This window comes from Cygnus olor, chromosome 15 (genome assembly GCF_009769625.2).
Source record: "Cygnus olor isolate bCygOlo1 chromosome 15, bCygOlo1.pri.v2, whole genome shotgun sequence".
NCBI classification, from domain to species: domain Eukaryota; kingdom Metazoa; phylum Chordata; class Aves; order Anseriformes; family Anatidae; genus Cygnus; species Cygnus olor.
The window spans coordinates 4922133-4941477 of record NC_049183.1 but is presented as its reverse complement, the minus strand read 5'-3'; the positions used below and the strand labels follow the sequence as shown (position 1 = coordinate 4941477).

Genomic DNA, 19345 nt, shown 5'->3' with positions numbered 1-19345 from the left:
AAATAAATTACATGGAGCTCAAGTCAGCATCACAGCTCTATAGCATCCCCAGAAAGAAAGCCTACAGAAATGCCTTGAACATGACAAATAACTACATGACAGGGGGCCTTGGGTGCTTGTCCGTAAAGTTTATTATAAAACAACACACTGCCACTGTTGTCACTTAAAAAAAAGTCCCTGATTTAGTTTCTTTGTGCCCTTCTCCTGGTGGCTAGAGTGCACTTCTCCAGCTGTTTACACTAACTTGCCATGCAGGAGCATCTTCACAGTAACTTGTTACAGCAGTGGCTCAGCATTCAGTAGCACATCACATTAAAATTAGAGGAAAATGCTTTTAAAAAGTCTCTAAAACAGGCAGGTTAAGTTAAATGTCTTCTGAAAGGGGCTCACGCTGCAGAAAGCTTTGAACTCTGTTTTCCTGTGCAAGTTTCCTTGATCTAAAAGAAAAGGCACAAACAGGAATATTAACCAGCATTTGTACAATTCCTTCCCAGAAATCTGTTCCTAGGGCTCCTGCTTAATCCAGAGGCCTTGACTGATACAGGCCCAGACTAGACATAGATTTGTCTTTGTATTTATTTGTATTGTATCTCTTCTCAAACCTTCATCTTGGAGGTGTTTCACGGACAAAATAGAGCACTTGTGCCTAGAGAGCTGTACTAGAAGCTGGCTTTATGAAAAGGAACTACAAAAGGTACAGCCCAGGTTCTGGATTTTCGTTTTTTTTAAAGGACCACAGTACACATCAATCTGTATTTTATTAGCACCTTCAGGGCCCTGCAAACTGTTCAGCCTTTATTGTACCTGGAAGAAGGTGGCAAGTATTAAGCCTTTCTAGAAAAACTCAAAGAAACAAATATTGTGACAAATGCTAAGCTTGGCCTTGAGTAGCACTGGACTGGTCTCTTAAGAGGGAATGGTGAAAGAACAGTACTGCTTTCAAAGTCAGGAGGAGCCCTGTGGTCTCCTCTGGTGAGTTCACAGACCACCCTACTCTGTTCTCACCTCCTCTTGCTGCTGCCTGCAGCACCGCAGGGTGTACGGCGCAGGGCAGCAGTGCTGTACTGCTCAAAGCAGCGTAGGGGCACAAGTGCTTTGCACTGTGGCACTCTAAACTACAGGCACTTACTTAGGGCACTATCCTGATAGCCACGGAGTCATAAGCTGATGCTTTCATCTTCTCCAGTGGCTTTTTGAAGAGCTGCCGCAGGAACTCATAGTTGGGCTTCTCCTCATACTCCAGTGCCATTACTTGCTGCAGGTAGCTCTGAAGGGCATCTGCAAAATGAGAATGTCACTGCCGGGAGCAGCACGGCCACCCATCATCTCTACAAAGCTGTCAAATAGCCTCTCCAGACTGCATTCCCCGTAGACAGATCACTCACCTGCCTTGGCCAGCTGCAGAGAAAGGAAAACAAAACCTGGACTGCATCAGAAGCAGTGGGACCAGCAGGTACAAGGGAGGTGATTCACCCCCTCTACTCTGCTCTTGGGAGACACCACCTGCAGTGCCCTGGGTTCAGCTCTGGGGCCCCCAACACAGGAAGGACAAGGACCTGTTGGACTGAGTCCAGAGGAGGGCCATGAGGGCGATCAAAGGGACGGAGCACCTCCATTATGTAAAGAGGCTGAGAGAGCGGGCTTTGTTCAGCTTAGAGAAGAGAAGGCTCTGGGGAGATCGTATAGCGGCCTTCTAGTGCCTAAAGGGGGCTACAGGAAAGCTGGAGATGGACTCTTTGTTGGGAAGTGTAGTGATAGGACAAGGAGTCTTTAAAAGAGAGTAGACTTGGATTAGATATAAGAAATTCTTCACTATAAGGGCGGTGAGGCACTGGCACAGGCTGCCCAGAGAAGTTGTAGACACCCCATCCCTGGCAGTGCCCAAGGCCAGGCTGGATGGGGCTTTGGGCAGCCTGGGCTGGTGGGAGGTGTCCTTGCCCATGGCAGGGATGTTGAAACCAGATGATCTTTAAGGTCCCTTCCCACCCAAACTGTTTTGTGGGTCTGTAAAAACAGAAGACTAATATGAAACTCAAAGATAGGACGGGGAAGCGACCCAAATCCTGCATTTTTAAAGCCCCCACAACACTTGCCTCTTCAGCAAGGCTCATGAATACAGACAATGGGCAGCAGCCCTCCTTGTTTTGCTGCAAAGAAAACAAGGGATTCATTCACAGGAGGAGCCTGTCAGCTGGTCCCTGCAATGCTTTGGCACCATCACCACTGGAAGCCATCCCAGCTAGCACCCCAGCACAGGGAAGGCTCTAACTTCAAGTACAGTCAATCCTCCCTCCACAAGAAGCCCATAGGAAAAGCAAACCCACACCTGGAATCGATCTCTGCCCGATGAAGCACTGTTGGAGAAGGCATGTCACAGCTGCTTTGTACCTGGAATAATCAGTGCAGAGTGCTGTCAGGTAAGAAGCAAAGGAGCAGGCACTCAAGCAGCCCATCTTTAACAACAGGGACAAAAAAAGGCTGAATTGAGGTGACCAGGTTCTAAACGGTGCTGAAATCTGGGTTCACCAATAACCCTTTTGTTTGGAAGACACAACTTTGGCCACCTGCTTCCAGTCTCAGCCTTTACAGTGGATTAACCCACGTTCCAATAGTGTACTGTGACCATGTGATTTCTCTTCAAGTCACAGAACATTCCTCAGTACTTTCTGCTGAGCATTTCCCAAAAGAGCAGAAGATTTCTCCTACTTTTCTTTCTTCTCCACCACAGTTTCCACGTTCTTCAGATCATGAGACCAAGGCAAGAAGCCACAGAGCCATTTCAGAAGACAGTAGCCCAGAGATTCCAAGTCACTCCGTCGAGATGGTCCTGATGGGAAAGAAGGGAGATTGACACATGAAAAATTGTTTGGGAGCCATCTGAGAAGAGGCGCAAGCTAGCACCTCTCCTTCAAACGCAAGTAGGGACTCTAGCACTCATTGCACAACCTCGGAAGTCTCTATCTGAAATGTCCTTTATGTAAAATGGGCAGCCTTGTGATGGGGCACAAGTCTAAAGAGCTGAAGTACAGAAATGCAAGAGTTTCACTGAGATGTGCTAGAGCATATCAATAGTTCTGAGAGCCTGCTACCACACAGTTGAATGAGCATGGCCCAGCCCCTGGACGAACATCTGCCCAGTGTGAACATTGCAACCATGAGAGGTACTGGCTAATTTAAATGCCCTTCCAGCTCTCACTGCTTCAAGGTCAGAGCAAAGCCGGCTTGTTTCAGGTCTGTTTTGGGCAGGGATCCAGTCTGGTTTGAAACATATCCCTGCTAAGCCAGCAGGAAGCAGCCCAGTTTTCTACTCCTTGCATGCCTGCAGTAGAGCCAAGGCTCCAGATGGAGCAGGAACATCCCTGCACCTCTTGCTGCCGTTGCTGAGTAACCTGGCAAGTCCCAACACAGCAGCCCAGAGAGAGGTTAGAGGAAATAGCCTGACCAGAAACTGAGTTGCAGGTGATGATTTCCAGGCAGTTTTACTAACAAATGCCAGCTCCAGAGAGCAATGCCACAGAAACAGCTCTGTGGCAAGCTTGACTGGCTTGTGTCAGAAGGAGACTCACCTGCTCCCTTGTGGCTGTCCAGACTGATAAACTCTATCGTGCCTTCATGAGGGGTCCTGCTGCCTTCGCGCTGAGCCACGTGCTTCCCTCCTGGGCAGTAACGGAACGCAAAGCAGTAGCCCGCTAGGGTCACCTACAAGACACCAATAAACACACGTCTGAGCATTACTGCTTGGGGGCAGGACCCCAAGCTGTATATCTGCTCCTCTTCCTCCATAGGTCTCCAGGACAGAGCCTGAAAATTCCCTCCAAGGAATCTCCTTATTGCAGACTCTAGGTGGCATGGTAGGTACCATGTCCACTCCTCCAGGTGTCAGATCTGTGCGTTCCCCAATCCTGCACCACAACACCTGCTTGAGCACTGCACAGAATGCATCGTCCCCCTGCTCCAGAGCAGGAACCTGGGTGTTCTGTCCTGCTCCACGAGCCCTCCTTCACTGCCATTTCCTTGCAGCACAGCTCCTGCTCCATACCTGTGTGAGGTCTGCCGGGTTCACGTAGATGTTCTCAGCCGTGATGTCCCCATGCACGTACTCATTTTCATGAAGGTACTCCAGGCAGTCTAGCTACAAGTAAACAGAAAATGTGAACGTATTAGACCCATGCATTCCTTCTGCACGTGGGCTTTCACTAAACTGGACTTTCCAACGCAATTCCTTGAAGCTGTGTGCAGGTATAAATAAGCACCACATCTCACAGACTCTGATTTTCAAGTGCCAGCTTTCTTTCATTCTCCTTATCTCAAATTCCTTCAAATTTACATACTGCTCAAGAGATGCTACTCAAGTTCACAACAGGCTCAAGGGATGCTGCTTTAAGACCCCAGCCAAACCCCTGGGTTAGCTTTAAAACATCTTTAAAAGATTAGGGAAAAAGTTGTATGCCTTTTCCGAATGAGTCTCTTGGAAAGTATTGGTTCTCTACGTACCAGCCGGACTACGATCTGAAAAGCTGCTTTCTCATTCAGGCGTACGCCATCATTCAGGATGGAGTGAAGAGTTCGCCCTAAGTCTGAGAACACCAAAAACCTACAAGAGACAAGGACTTGGCAGTACCTACCTGGTTCAGAAACCCTACAACAGACACTCATCAAGCATTCTACCTGGATTAGACCTGTCCCCCACTTCATGTTGACCTGGGCAAAGCTTTCCTCATTTCTTATATATAACAAAAAACTCCTTGAAAAGGAGAGACATGCTGACCACATATTACAAAGTCTCGGTCTCCCCTTTTGTGTTAAGTTTAAAAGGCAGGAATAAGATGTCCCTGGGCCTGAGGAGCAGAAGCAGCAAAAGCAATGACTTCACCAGCAACACAAGGACTGAAGGAAACAGGCTATTGGGAGAGGCAATATTTTTTGGTAATAAATAATTCTGGTAGTAAATGAGATAGGAGCAACACATACTCAGGAGCCTGCGGACAGCAAGAAATGAAACAGCAGAGAGCAAGAGGGAAAGAAGGAAAGCCCAAGAGGATGGCAGTTGTGGACAAAAGAGCTCAGCTATGCCCTTCACAGTCACCTCACCTGTATTTATCTGCATGCAGTCCAAAGCCAACACAATTGGGGATTCCCAGCAGGGGCAAAGAGTGTAGCTTCTTCCACTTATCCACTAGAAGGCAAGAGAAGAGGACAAAGTGCAGCAGATACTGCTAAGGAGCTCAGTCAGGGATGGCCTTTCTCCAAAGGCCTGATCTGCCCTGGGCAGCTCAGTTAAAAGTCACTCTCATACTAATTCTGTCCCAGAAATGCCAGCCTAATATGCTGGGGTGTTAGCATGTCAATGAACATAGCACTGCAGAGCAAGAATAAGACAGAAGGCATGCTGGAAATACCAGAGCAGGCTAAAGCGTGTGCTTGCTATGGGGCTATGTAAAACAAGAAGGGAAGAAGAGAGTCAGGAGCAGTGATGGAGAAGCAAATTCTACACATAGGCTTGGGAAGGACTTGATTGCAGTCTTCCCAGAAGTGCAGGTTTGTCAGGAATTCCCCCAAAACCCCTGCTCAAACACCTGTCCATGTTCCCTGGTCAGATTTGCCCATGCTCAGGTTTTTGAGTCAACTGAGTAAATACTTGACAGCAGCTGACAGAAATGCCCACGGAAGCAGCACAGAAGAGAGAGCGAGCAACGGTCAGCCAGGCTGCAGGATTAAACAGCTACCACCGAGATCAAGACAAAGCCTGGGTAGAGCAAGAGAGCTTCAAAATGCCATTATTAGTGTCCTAAAGGCGACTACTGGGAGAGCAGCTCTTGGCTGAACTGCTCAGCACTCTGGCACAGACGAAGCAACAAATTAGTTTATTCTAGCCTTGCCTTCTGAGAGACTGACAGAACCAACAAGAGAGTGATGCCAGTTGTCCTAACAAGCAGCCTCATCCCCACCCTTCCGAGAAGCACCAACCTCTGTCTTTCTTCGCAGCTCGCTGGAAAAAGTTCTGTTCATTGTAGATCTTGCCATCTTTGACATCCTAAAGGAAACAGAAAGAAAATGCATTACTTCAGCTACACACCCCCTGCTAGAATGGCCAATTTGGGCAAGACTGCTACAAGACTACTAAATATTTTAAAACTTCCTTCTTCCCACCCCCCAAAAAAACAAAAGAACAGACAGCAAAAGAGCTGAGAAGAGAGTTCAGGTCTTTTGGCTCGCTATTTAATGCCGCACCTGACAGCTGCATCAACTCCAAGCATCAGCACAGAACAAGGGAGCAGCTGTCTCACACCGCACGTTTCAAGCACTACCACTAAGAAGCATCCATTGGTTAAGAGCACCTAGACAATGTGAACCATCCGGCAGCCTAGAACAAGCTCTAGTCCTGAAGCTGTTGTGTTAGAAGGAGACAGAGGCAACCTTCATAGCCACAGCACAGATGAGGTTATTGCTGCAAACAGGCAAGTCAAAGCTATTCCATTTTATGCTAGCTGTCAGAAAACAAGACAAGCAAGAAAGTCTGTATTCATAACATTTCCTAAGTGTCTGGGTAATGTGTTGGATTCTTAAAGTCCATCCTTTTTACCCCAGTCAGCTTTACTACTCTTTTACTACTGCTGTTATCAAGTGACCTGATGGTTTACAATCAATGTATACACGTCTGCGTGCCCACACACGTTTATATAGACATACACAGAAATACATTCAAGATACTGCACACTAACTTAGGACAGATGCTACGCATGGGAGGAGGCAGCCGTTTTACATCCTGGCTGGTTTGATACCAAAGGCCCCACCCACAAGCGGCCCCGGTTTCTGCGGGATCAGCAGTCTCCAGACAACACAAACGACCACGTTCCAGGTATTTCATCGTGCATCTTGCCTGAAAAGCCAGTCTGAACCGAAATGCTCTCATGTGCTATACGACAGACCGCTACAGCCGCCAAGGCTGGGCTGCAGAGTCAGAAGACTGCTGATCAAAACACCGGAAGGTGCAAAATACAGGAGCTGGGAGTGTTACGTACAGAAGTGAACAAAGATCCCCACCTACTGGTTCTAGTTTTGTGGCGGCTAGCTGTCTGTTCTCATTAACACTGTATTCTTTCTCCACCCTCTTATACAGCTCTCCTCTGACAGAAGAGTGAATAATTTTACTAGCACATGTGAGTGGGCACCACCACGTCCCCCACAGAGCCATCAGTCATCAACTCAATTTCAACTGCAGAACAGCTATTACTGAACATAACACGTTTCCGGAGAACACAAATCTTTGGAAGCGCCTAGGAAGCTGGGTCAGAATTACAACTTTAATTACTGTTTAATTTAAAGATGTGCTCTGGTGTTAGAGTCTCTCAGTATAACCTCAGCATAACCACCAAATTCTGTCATCTCCAGTTCCCCCCTGATTTCAGCAGGGTTTATGCACTTGCCATATAGGAAGAAAGCAGGTCTGACATTAATGAAACAAGAACTCTATCCTACAGCACTAAATTCAGTTTTAGAGATTACTGAGCCTTGTGGATTGAAGGGGCAGTCTTCTGGGATGAAGGGGTTTTTGTCTGTTTGTTTGCTTTTAAATGAAATCCTCATAGCTATTTTTCTTCACGCCTCTAGCGGAACAGCCAACTTCTATTGAAAACCAAGCAAGAGATCCCTGGGAAGTTTTATCCATCTCCTAAGCAATGGTGTTATTCTCTCCCTCTAAGGGATTTTCCCTACGGCGATGAGGACAGTGAAGCCAGTGCACATCCCACGAGGCGGCACAGCTTCAGGCTAGAGGGGGCCTCTCTGACCACCTGCTCTGAATTCCACCTCTAGTCCTACAGGCCGGATGGGTCAGGCCCTGGACACAACACTACACACTATTTCTTACCCAAACAGATCAAAACTCACAAGTTTGAGGGAGAATCTTTGCTTTTGAGGACAGGCTCCAGATGCTGACTGTGCTGTGGAAGGATGGAACAGATGTGGTTACAGAAGCACAGAAAAAAGCTACTTGCAGTGTCAGCTATGCCATTAAACACAGCCTGCACAGCCCGACTTTTACTTATCCTCTGCTTCTTTCACTTGGACTTTGCAAAAGCATCCTCTGTGACAGTGTCTTCTGCTACAAAATAATTCTTACCTTGCTCCAGAAGCACAGCACCCCTGACATGCTTCAAGTGCAGATCTGCTTAAGTCACAGAAGCATCTACGCATGGCTACAGTAATGGGGTGCTTTGAAGACGGCACGCAAAGAACAAATCATTAGTAGAATCTCAAAGGCATCCCCAAATTAATTTGATGAGAGTTCCCTCTGGCTCACTACGTAGTTTTTCAAGTCTGTAAGAGATCCCAGTCCCTTCTCCTCTGCGTAATGTTATTATATACATGTGACCCTCCTCCTCCAAAATTTGCACCCATTACTTTGCCTTGGGGAAGTTTCCTTTCTGCTGCTCTCAGACTGAATGCTACACACAGGTTATCAGCTGCTCATCATCCAAAGGGTGTCTCTGTAAAAGCACCTTCCATCGTAGTAACAACTACAGTGATTTGCTCTTTTGATTTGCTCTTTTTCTACCATCATGTCTGTGGATGCCCTGCCTTTGTTATGAAGCAGCATAAGCAAGTAGAAGGAAACTAAAGCCAAACATCGGGCAAAGCTTACTAACGGAGAAAATTCCTCCTGAGCAGTGTTTTCAGGTTAACGGTGGGGAATGAGATCAAAACTTTTCCCTTGGAAATACAGAACTCGACCGGAGAGAAAAGATCTGCACGCACTAAGCAGCTGAGAAAATGCCCAGATGATTTCTCTGGTTCCTTTTGGCCCTGAAACAGGTCGAGAATCCTGACCTGACATTTATACAGCCCTGACAACACCTACAACACAGGAACTCCTGCACGGGGCTTGCAGCGAGTCGGTTTTGAACCTAAAAAAAAAAAAAAAAAAAAAAAAAAAAAAAAACAGGAAGCGGCAGCAGTGGCCAAGAAGGCTTTTGGTCTCAGCACAGAGCAGAGCAGCCTGCGGGCAGCCTGATCTCCACGGGGCTCCCATCTGCCCCCCCGGGCTCTCCAAGGAGCCGAAACCCGGTGCGGGGACGCCAGCCTCCGCACCACAGCCCCCGCGGGGACACCCCGACAGCCCGGCCCGGGATGGGGACCCCCCCACACACCAGGTCCCCGTCCCCACGGCACCTTCGTACATCAGCCCGGGGCCGCCGTGCTCCAGCAGCCGGCCCAGCCTCCACCGCCTCTTGCCGTGGTCCTCCAGCACCTCGTCCTCCGGGAACGGCACCGCCGCGACGGGCCGCGGCTTGCGGGGCGAGAGGGAGCTGCGCTTCGCCGGGGGGGCGAGAGACGGGGACGGGGGCGCCCGGGCGGCCCCCGGGGAGGAGCCGGGCCCGGCCGCCTCAAGCTCGGCCCCGCCGGCGGCCGCGGGGCTCGGGGCTCGCCACGGCGCGGGAGCGGCCGCCGCTTTCCCCGGTGACGGCGGCAGCCTCTCGCCGCAGGCCGGGCAGAACCTGAAGGCGGGCTCCACGCCGCGCCCGCACTGCGGGCAGAACCGGGCCGGCCTGCGGGCAGAGCCCGGCTCCGGCTGCCGCTGCTGCTCCCGCTCCGCGCCGCCGTCGCGCTGCGCCCCCGCCGCCCGGCCCCGGCCCCGGCCCCGCCGCCCGCGGCCCGGCATCGCCGCAGCTCCGCCGCGTAGGCCCCGGGACCCGCCGCTGCCGGGCCCGAGCATGCGCGCGGCCGGGGGGGGCCGGGAAGGGCCGGGCGGCGGCGGCGGCTCCTCGGCCCCTGCCCCGCGCCTCAGGGCCCCGGCGGGGCTCGGGGGGGTGTGGGGCGGGGGGCGTGGAGGGGGAAGGGGAAGGAGAAGGGGAAGGGGAAAGGGGGGATAAGGAAGAGGATGAGGAAGAGGAAGGGGAAGGAGAAGGAGATGAGGAAGGGGATGAGAATAAAGAAGGAGAAGGGGAGCAGGATGAGGAAGGGGAAGTGGAAGGAGAAGGAGAAGGGGGATGAGGATGGGGAGGGATGAGGATGAGGAAGAGGAAGGGGATGAGGATAGGGATGGGGAAGGAGAAGGGGAAGGGGATGAGGATGGGGAAGGAAAAAGGGAAGGGGATGAGGATGGGAAAGGGAAAGGGGATGAGGAAAGGCAAGGGGATGAGGATGAGGAAGGGGAAGGGACAGAAAGAGAAGGAAGGGGAATGCTGCCGGGGGCTGCCCCTACTGCCTCGGCCAGCCTTCCCAGGTCCTGGCTCTGGAGGAAGGAGGATATTTCTGTTACTTCCTTCTTGGTTTTGGGTTATTGGTTCGTTATTTAAGAAATTCTATTTAAAAGTTACTTAAAAGTGAGCTTAGGACTACAAAACGGGTTCTCCAAAGTTAATGAGTGCTGGGGTTAATCAAACGGTGCCAGGAGGAGTAACAAGGCCAGCTGTTCTCTGTACTGCACGCCGTGCACCTCGGGCAGGCCCCACTGGGCCAACACAACAAGTGTGGATGGACTGCGGCCGTTCTGCCCCGGATGGGTGCGACAGGGCCGCCTGTGAGGAAGGTGCCGGTGGGACAGGCGCAGGGGGTGCTGTCACGATGGCATCGCTCTCCAAACCTCGTCCTGGCCAGCCAGTGGAGCACCTTGCGTGCAGGAAGCAGGCTGGCAGCAGGCTGAGGCAAGAGCTGCCCTCACAGCAGCTCAGTGAGGCCAGGAGGGAGCTGGATGAATAATGGCAGGGCCAGGAAGGAGCTGGCTGAATAAAATGGCAGGGCCAGGAAGAAGCTGCCTGAATAAAATGGCACCTGGCATCAGCCCCCTGCCAGAGCCTGGTGCAAAGCCCTGGGGCTCAGGAGAGACTCCCCTGGCCAAGGCAGGGGAGACCTCGTCCCACCTCAGGCTGGCTGCCCTTCCCAGCCCCTCCAAACACCAAAAACGTTCCTAACATTCACTAAGCACTTGAAGTGTTCCCAGAAAAGCCCAAACTGCGCCAAGTGACGGAGGAGGCCCTGCACATATTCAGATTGTTTGCTGCCGTCTGTTGCCAGCACTTTTCCATCTGCCTTTGAAGCGTGTGGACGATGCCAGCAGCCATGGAGCAGCTTGGCTGGGCTCCCACATCCCTACCTGCAGCGTTCATCAGGACGCAGCACACACTCAGGTCACTTTGTCATTTTTTCCTGGCACTGTGGGTGCAGCAGGGGTGTGCAGAGCTGGCTGACCTCACAGCCACCCCCACTGCGCCAGCTTCTTCTCAGTCCTAGATATTCCTGCCCCTTGTATAGGTGCAGATAGCAATTCCTTTGTTAATCAAAGCTACGCATCAGAATTTCCTTCATCAGATTTGGCTGAATACACCTTTACAGGCTGGTGGCGTCTTCACCTCACTCCTGAATTAAGATCTATAATCATTGCTTTTCCCTACCAAAGCCACCAGCTGGTGGCCCCGACGTGAATGTCATGTTTCAGCAACAACTTATTAAGCCCTGCAGTTACAATTTTTTTGTTGTTGGTGTTTTTGACTTTTTTAAACAGTATTAATTCATGATCATAGCTCTATAATTCTGTTGGTGGTTGCCTAGGGAACAGTGATCATGACCTGATTACATTCAATTTGGGCAGAGAATAATCCATTCAGTAAACCAAAATACATATTGCTTTAAAAAGTCAAACCCCAGAAAGCCAAGAAAAAACGGTGAGAAAAATTGGTGGTGGAAAAAGGCAGATGGGAAAATGTGTGTGAAAAAAGGGAATTCTTTAAGATTTCTTTCCAAGAGCCTCCAAGCTAGTATCAAAGAAGGAGAAAAGAAAAGTAATAATTAGTAATTTTTTTTAAAAATAGAATAAATGGATGAAAGAGGAAGTAGATAGGAAGTCTGGCCACTTCATGACAGGTAATTTGTACTGGCAGTGCTGCAGGGCGAGCAGTGCACATGCACCCCATTACGCTGCAGGGGCTGTGTCTACGAGCATCGTGCCTCCTGCCTGGCCTTGGCACTCTGCTCCCTCATTCCTGCCTCTCCCCCTTGGCTGCCTCCCACATCCCCGTCCTCCTCGGGGCGCAGTGACCCTGCCTGGTTGTGGCAGCAGGCCCACTGACTCCTTCCTTATGTTCCTTGCGCTTTGTTACTCAACACGCAGCATGCAGGCGAGCTGCAGCCAGCGTGCCGGCACCTCCCTCCCGAATGATAAAACTCGTTTAGAGCCCGTCACTGCGTACACATAGCACTATTTTTTACGTTGCCTTGAATTCAATTATACTGAATCGCATTTTAAGTCTTTCTGCTCAGCCACTTGACATCACGCAACCCCTCCCCAGCTTTTCACAGCCTGCTTTCATTTTAACCACTCCGAGGCACTGCGCATCGCCAGCAGGAGCTGCTCTCTCTCTTGGATGTATTGACCAGCACAGGTCTGGCACAGATCGTGTCCATTTATTCCCACACCATCTCCTAACTTCTAAGCAGTTACTTTACAAGCAAAAGCTCACTGTAAATCCATCCTTAATGTCATGCAGAGCTTTTGTAGTGAGGCCCCGTCCCTGCCAGCCGCAGTGGGCTTCCAGCAAACTTCTTCTTTCTGATGGGTTTGCAAACACTGGCTATAATTTTTGTGTGGTAAGCAAATTGCGCTCAAAATATATTTTGTCTCTGTGAATGTGGCTTTTAACTTGCTGAGGGTTTTGCATCTTGCTGTTTTCCTTGTTTGAAAAAGAAAATGCCAATTTTTGAAGAATTTTAATTTATTTTAACTATTTGTTTGCAGTTTGACTAGCTTGCCTTGCTGTTAAGCCATCCCCCAGCAGGTTCACCATGGTAGAACCTCTGTGTCTTGGTGGCACACTGGCTAGATGACATCTCCCCATCATTTACATGTATTTTCCTCTGTATTTCATTTTCACTTCTCCCTGTGAGTTTCTCTGTTTTATGTAGTTCCTTCCGGCAAGGTTAGGTAAGCTTGCCAAGGGTTTTTGCCCTTGCCTGTGCCCATTTTGCAGCCTGGCAGCCCCTGACAGGCTGCTGCACGGCCGAGGCAGCGGTTGCCATCCCGTGATACCACCAGCATGGCCCGGCTTGCTGCTGAGAACTGAGCCCAGCGTTAATGAAGCACAATCCCAGCCGTATCAGGTCACGCTAAAGCCCAGATCCTGCCATCAGCAGTGGGCAATGTCTGGGAAAGTGTGCAGAGACCAGGGGAGCGTGTATTCCCGGAGGATTCACGGAGGATTTTCCCAGTCTGTGGCTCAGGGGATGTCCCTTCTTCTGGTTCTCCAGATGCAGTCATTTGGGATGTCTTTGCTGCCACATTTCTCCACTGAAGCCTCCCTACACAGCAGTTTCTCGCTCTCACAGCCTTGTGGCCTCCCTCAGCAGTTTGGGCACATCGTCCCCATCCTCTCTGGGTGGAGTGCCCTCCTCCCTCATCCTCTGTGTCTCCTGGGCCACTCCCCGGGGGTTCCTGCAGATTTCCAGTGCACCTAGCTGCTTCCCAATGCACCTGACTGCACCCCACGCCTTTACTTGCTTGGTCCTGTGCCTCCCCCAGCCCTTTGCACGCCCGGTCCTCCACCAGCTCCTCCTCGCCTCCCGCTCCGGGCTGTCCCTTTCACCAATGCCTTATCTTCACCCAAACCAGGCTGCCTGCTCCTTCTGCCAGGGCTGTAGGCACGGCAGAGCACCACCTGCATCTCCTCTTGTCCTGGAGGCTGTTTTCAATGTCTCTTTTCCTCTGAACTTTGCTGAAGGGGCAGAGTTACGAATTTACCTCTGGATGAGTCCCTGCACCACTGCCCACCGATCTCACCCCATCCTTGATCTAAAAACCCTCCTGGGACTGTTTTCAGTTTAAGAGCTGACTTGGTTTTCATTTAGACCTCATCATTCCTTAGAATGTTTTCTCTATTCTGAAGATTTCTCTATTTTTTTCCTAAGACTAAAGGCAGCCTGCCTAACCAGCAGCCTGCCCACCCTTGCTGTGTGAGCCGCGCTGGCTGCAGTGTATCCAGTTTCCTCTAAAGCTGTGTTTTAGGTGTACTTTTGACTTTTCCTGCAATGCTCCCAGTTTCTGCAAGACGTAACGGATGGATGCTCACCCCGAGGCTCTGAAGCAGCAAGGTGCCGATCTGCTCCCCACTTGCACGAGAAACATCCCTGGCATCTTCTCTTGGGAGGTGGCGCTCTGGGGTAACAAATACGGTCCCCAGTATTGCAACAGCCCACACTGCAGCTAAGTCAACAAGTGGGAAGAAACTAGGACAAAATGGGAAGTGATCTCAGCAGAAGTCAGCTCTGTTTGCCTGTCTCTGACCTGGGGTTCGTGGTTTGGGGCTGTCCAGGGAAGCATCGCTGGCAGCTCCTGCTCTGTGGGTGGCGGGGAGCACTGGGACGTGGCCAGGTTCGTCCCTGGGTGCCGCACGGCCACACCGGCGTCATCAAGCAGTGCTCCCCAGCACTCGCTAGGTGTGGATATCCTCAGCACGGACCTCAGCCCCCCGGCCATGCTGCCCAGGGGCCATCCTGTGGGCTGGTGTCCCCAGGCTCGGGGACACGCAACTCGGCTCTGCCAGCGTGAAAAGGTGCTGCTGCACCAGAGGTCACCTCCCTGGGGACAGCCACTGGCTGGGTTGACGTTGGACACAGGAAGATGGTTGTAAACTGGAATATCTGGAAGGAGGAGGTGACCAGTAGGTTTCGGCAGTGGGGTTAGCAGCTGTGCCAGCACAGGGGATGACTTCTCATCCTTTCAGATGTTGGTGATGAGTGTGATGGAGCCATCGGGGCGGGGGGGACACCCACAGTCAAGCGCTCTCCAGCTTTCTGACACAGGGAGGTGAGAAGGCTGTCACTGCAGTTTGTCTTCTGCCCATGCGTACCAATGGATGTGACTGCCCAGTCCTCCCTGCCCCGCACCCAACTGCGGCCCCAGTCCTCGCACCTTCGCGTGCTGCTGCCCCTCTCCGCAGGTCTGTCCTGACCCTGCTCCCTCCCCGCTGCCCCAGTGCGTCTCCTGAGCACCAGCTGAGTCACCACGATGTCACCCTGCCTCATTGCAACATCTCTCATTTGCTGTTCCAGGAGCAATGAGGAGCCTGTAAATACTGTCTTTGGCAAGACTTATGTTTTGATCTAATCGCTCCGCTTCCTTCAAAGCCAGGCACAGAGAAGAGCCGAGTGAGGCAATAGGGAAGGTCACGGGGAAGCTGTAATTGGGGAAGATCAAACCATGCTGTAGGAGGGGCGTGGACGCGGCAGGGCTGGCTCAACCCAGGCTGACGCGAGGCTGCAGCGCCATGGGACTGCCTTTCAAAGGCACCAGCTGCCCCAGATACTCCCCAGGACCCATGGTCATGCTGCCGAGCTCCCTGGCACTGCGGCACAGACCCCACGCGAGAGCTCTGCTCACACCGTCCCTGTTATACCTGCAGCAGGTTAAAAGCATTGTGTTCGCGACGTGGTCCCAAGCGATGGGGAAAAGCCAGAAGGAGCTCACCGGCCACCCGTGGAGCGCACCAAGCCCCAGCTGACCGCGCTCAGAGGGAAGGCACAGGCCATCCCACCCTGGCTAACCTGCACCACTCATGCTTCAAAGCACGCGTGCGGCTCTGCGGAGGGTTGGCAACTCGCAGAGCTGGGAGAGCTCCTCTTGCCCCGAGCCCTGCAATGAGCTCTGCTGGCAGCTGCCAGGCAGCCGAGCGCAGGCGGGAGCTTTGCTGGGCAGGCCGGGCTCGGGGCTGCTTGGTCCTCGCTGGCAGCCAGGCGATGTGTCCGAGGGCACATCGTCCCCTCCGCAGACACCCGCTGCTGGGGGTGACCAGGGCCAGCTGTGGGGAAGCTTCCCCCTTGTGCTCCCCTTTTTCCCCTGCTGCTGGGCCGCCCAGGACCTCCCCTTGCAGCCCCCCTCAGAGCCCCCAGCCCTGCCCCGGGCCCCCTCCTGTTGCGCAGCGCGATCACGGGGTGTCACTCCTCGGCTTTGTGCAGCTATTTTTAAAGCTGATGTTGCAGCTTTGCTCTCTCCCTCACTGAGGAAGCTTCACCCTTGTCCTGGTTTTGTTCCTTTCATTTTCTGAAGGCAGACAGGGTCAGCCGGGGCACTGGGGGGGGGGGGTGAGGGGGGGCTCTGACAAAACCACCCCGAGATGAAAACACGGCAGGAGAAGCGATCCTCAAAGCCGCTGGGCTCAAAGCAGCCCTCGCAGGACTCATCTCAAGGGCTGGCCGGACGAACCGCTGCTCTTTAGCCACCAGGGAAGGGCAGGAGGCTGCGGGCCGCCCCGGTCCCCGCGCGCCGCAGGTGTCCCCGCGCTCCCGCGTGCGCGCACCTCCGGGCCGGGCGCGCCCGCGGGCACGCGCGCCCTCCCCCCCCCTCTCCCCCTCCCACGTCCGCAGCCAGCCGCGTCCCGCGGGCGCAGCCTCGCCGCCCCGGGGCGCGCGCTCGCGGGCACGCGCGTGCGCACGCCGCGGGCGCGCGCACGCCCGGCGCGTACGCGGGGCGGGGCGGCTCCCGGGATGGCGGCGGCGGCGGCGGCGCGGGTGCGGCGCTGAGGCCGGAGCCGCCCGGCCGGCGGGTGCCGGTGAGTGCGGGCCGGGGGGGGGAGGCGGGTGCCGCCGGTCGGGCTCCGTCCCCGCGGGGCGGCGGCCGAGCCCCCCCCGGCAGCGCCGCGCGGCACCGGGCGGGTCCCCGGGCGGGTCCCCGGGGGGGTCCTCGGGGGTGGCGGCGCCCCTGCCGGCGCTCGCCCTCGGGGATCGGGAAGCGCTCGGCACCGGGCGGGCTCCCGGAGCCGCCTCGCTGCGGCCGGGCCTCGGGTGCCGCCGGTGCCGGGCCCGCAGCCGGGGCTGCCCCGCTCGCGTTCGCGGGACGGGTGCGGAGGCGAGCGTCGACCCGGCGAAGGCGCGCGCGCGGTGCGGGGCGCGTGCCCGCGGGGAGCGGGCGAGCCCTCGGGGCCCGTCGGTGGCCGGGCGAGGAGCCGCCGACCCCTGGGCAAGCAGGTGCCGGCGGTGCGGGCGGCTTCGTGAGGCCGTGTCACCCCGCGGGGTAGCAGAGCCGAGCCGGGAGCTGCGGGTCCAACGCCGCCGTTCCCACCTGGCTGCTCCCTGCCGGCACCGCCGAGCCGTCAGGGAAGGGGCCCGAGCGGCCCCGGCCGTGCTGCGCCACACCGGTGGCTGGCAGGAGGCCGTGGGGCTTGTGGCTGTGCCACGGGGCTGTGCCGAGCCGGCCGGGCCCCATCCTGCTGGGCTCGCTGCCTCCCGGCGAGTTTTATGGCTCTGTGCGCCCGGCCTCTCGCACTGCGGTAGGTCGTGGCTTTTTCTACGGTCTGGCTGCTCGTCGCACGGCTCCTGCGTTTCCCGCAGCAGCGAGGGGGGAAAGGAAACGCAGCAGCAGGAGCTGCGGCCGCTTGCGGCCCAGGGTAGGCTGTCCTGGAGCTGCTGGAGACAGGATTTCCTGGAGGTGTCGGAAATCGCTCACGGCTCCCAGAAACGCTGTCCAGAGCCTCACCCTTCCAGCACCGGGGGTGCCCTCGCCTGGGACCTGGCTGCCATCACCCCGCGGTCCCTGGCACGGCTGCTGCCCCCCCTGCAGGAGGCACCGTGCTCGGCCCCGGCTGCTGCCTCCAGCCTTCCAAGGATGCTCCCTCCCCGAGCTGGTGGGAGAAGCGATTAAAAAAAAGCCACGTCTGCCATTTCCAGGCCGCGTTCCTATGGCAACAGGACATCAGAAGAGCAGAAATGCAGCGAGTGCTCTGAAATAACCGCTGCTCCCAGGAGCACGTGGCCTTCGCCCGGCCCTTCTGGGGGGATGGCAGCGGGGTCGGGCTGTGGCCGCTGTCCCTGCCCGTCCTCCTGCCCCGATCCGAACCCGCCGGGCCCATCTGCAGCTACCCCGGCACCTCGTGGGCAGGAGGGCGGCCGTGGGACCAGCCCTGTGCCCGTGTGCTCAGCAGGATCTCTCTCCCTCAGCGCTCCGGCGCAGAAAGCGGGGTATTTCTGGGGAGGTGGAACCGGGGGACGGCGCGTTACCAGAGCTGTGCTCTCGGAAGCTGGCCATGTTCTTGCTTCCCCTGGGCTGCGCCTCTGGCGGGGAAAGTCAGTCCTGGCTGGCAGAGCGAGCGCTGAGGTCAGGCAGAAGAGCGTCTCTGGAGGGTAACCTGATCTGCCCCGGCACGACGGGGTTGCAGGTGAATTGCGTGGTGTCCTCTCGCAAGGTATGCGCGGTGCCTCCCACGGTCGCCCGGATCCATCTGTGCACAGCCCCGCTTCCCAAGGACGGCGATCCCGCTGGAGCTGGCCCCAGTGAGTGGCCCCAGGAGCGTGGCTGGGGCAGCAGAGCCTCACCGCAGAGCTCACCCAGGGAGCGCCTTCCCAAAAAGGCTTTCCCTTCAGGTTTTGCACGTTCTGAGTTGAAAAAATCATTTCTGGGGATGCTCAGAACCTGGGAAACCTTTTTTTTTTTTTTTTGCGCTCAAGTCTGTAAGAGCAGCCCTGCTGTAACCGAGCTCCTTCCTTCTCTTGTTCCGCAGCCAGCAAACAGTTCAGTGCGGGTTTTCTTGGGACACTTAAAAAAGGGTGGACAAATTTGATTGGCAATACTGGAGTTTTCTGACGTTGTGTAGCGTTGGCGTTACCCAAGAGGTGCTTGACACTTTCTCAGAGAGGTGACAGCCCCGCTGGGAGCAGCAGCGCCGTGCGGGCGCTCGGGAGGCGTCCGGCTCGCCTCCGAGGGTGCGGCACGGTGAGCGGCAGGTAGGTCGCTGTCGGATTGTCTGTGAAACAAAGGAGCAATGGTTTTGGTTGCCTTGATTGGTTCCCGATGCCCCTCGAGTAAGTGCAGGAGGAGGTTTTTGTGCTCGGGTGGTTTGTGTGGGCGCGCGTGGGTCCTGTCGTCCGCTTTGCTGCGCGTGGGGCTGGGGGCCGGAGGGGTCCTGGCCCTACCTGTGGCATTTCTGCCAGGGCGTCCCCCTGGGGACGAGAGGGCACGGGATGGGCTTCGGTCTGTTTTAACTGACATCTAGCAGCAGCCACCTTTGCAAAATCCCCTTTGCTGTTCCTCCCCTGCCTGCTGCCTGGAAGGGGTGGTGTCTGACGGGCTTCTTCTGGAGCGGGCCTCTTCTTCTTTTTCTGGGTTACTGCACAGAACAGGACAGTCCGGCGCAGACATTGCTCGCTGTTGCAAGACTCTAACTTCTTTGTATCAAACAGTAAAAAAGCAGATGGTTTTTTGCTCAGAGCTTGCACCTGGATTTTGATACAGGGCCGGGAAGAAGTGTGCCAAGCCAGGAGGACACCTGGAGGGCTCAGGGACGTGGCCGTGTAGGGCAGGCTGGGCAAACGTTTGGTTGTTGCTTTCTCCACGGATCCTCGTGGATTTTCAACCTGCTCTTGC

At 54.7% G+C, this 19345-nt stretch overlaps 2 protein-coding genes across 2 annotated transcripts in view; one reads left to right on the top strand and one right to left on the bottom strand.

Moving 5' to 3' along the window:
* Window positions 1-113: 113 nt before the first annotated feature.
* On the bottom strand, window positions 114-9661 carry VRK3 (VRK serine/threonine kinase 3). Its single transcript, XM_040575021.1, has 11 exons — window positions 9172-9661; window positions 7891-7943; window positions 5968-6034; window positions 5092-5176; window positions 4495-4594; window positions 4040-4132; window positions 3567-3699; window positions 2707-2827; window positions 2327-2388; window positions 1130-1278; window positions 114-437 (listed from the first exon to the last, which is right to left on the bottom strand). Exons 1-10 carry the CDS (start codon window positions 9659-9661, stop codon window positions 1130-1132), a joined length of 1353 nt encoding a protein of 450 aa, XP_040430955.1. The 3' UTR covers window positions 114-437.
* Window positions 9662-16457: 6796 nt separating this feature from the next.
* Window positions 16458-19345, top strand: part of ABCA3 (ATP binding cassette subfamily A member 3) — a 29683-nt gene continuing 26795 nt past the window's right edge. The window contains 1 exon segment of the mRNA XM_040574311.1: window positions 16458-16538. The gene's annotated coding sequence lies outside the window, so the exon portion shown is untranslated.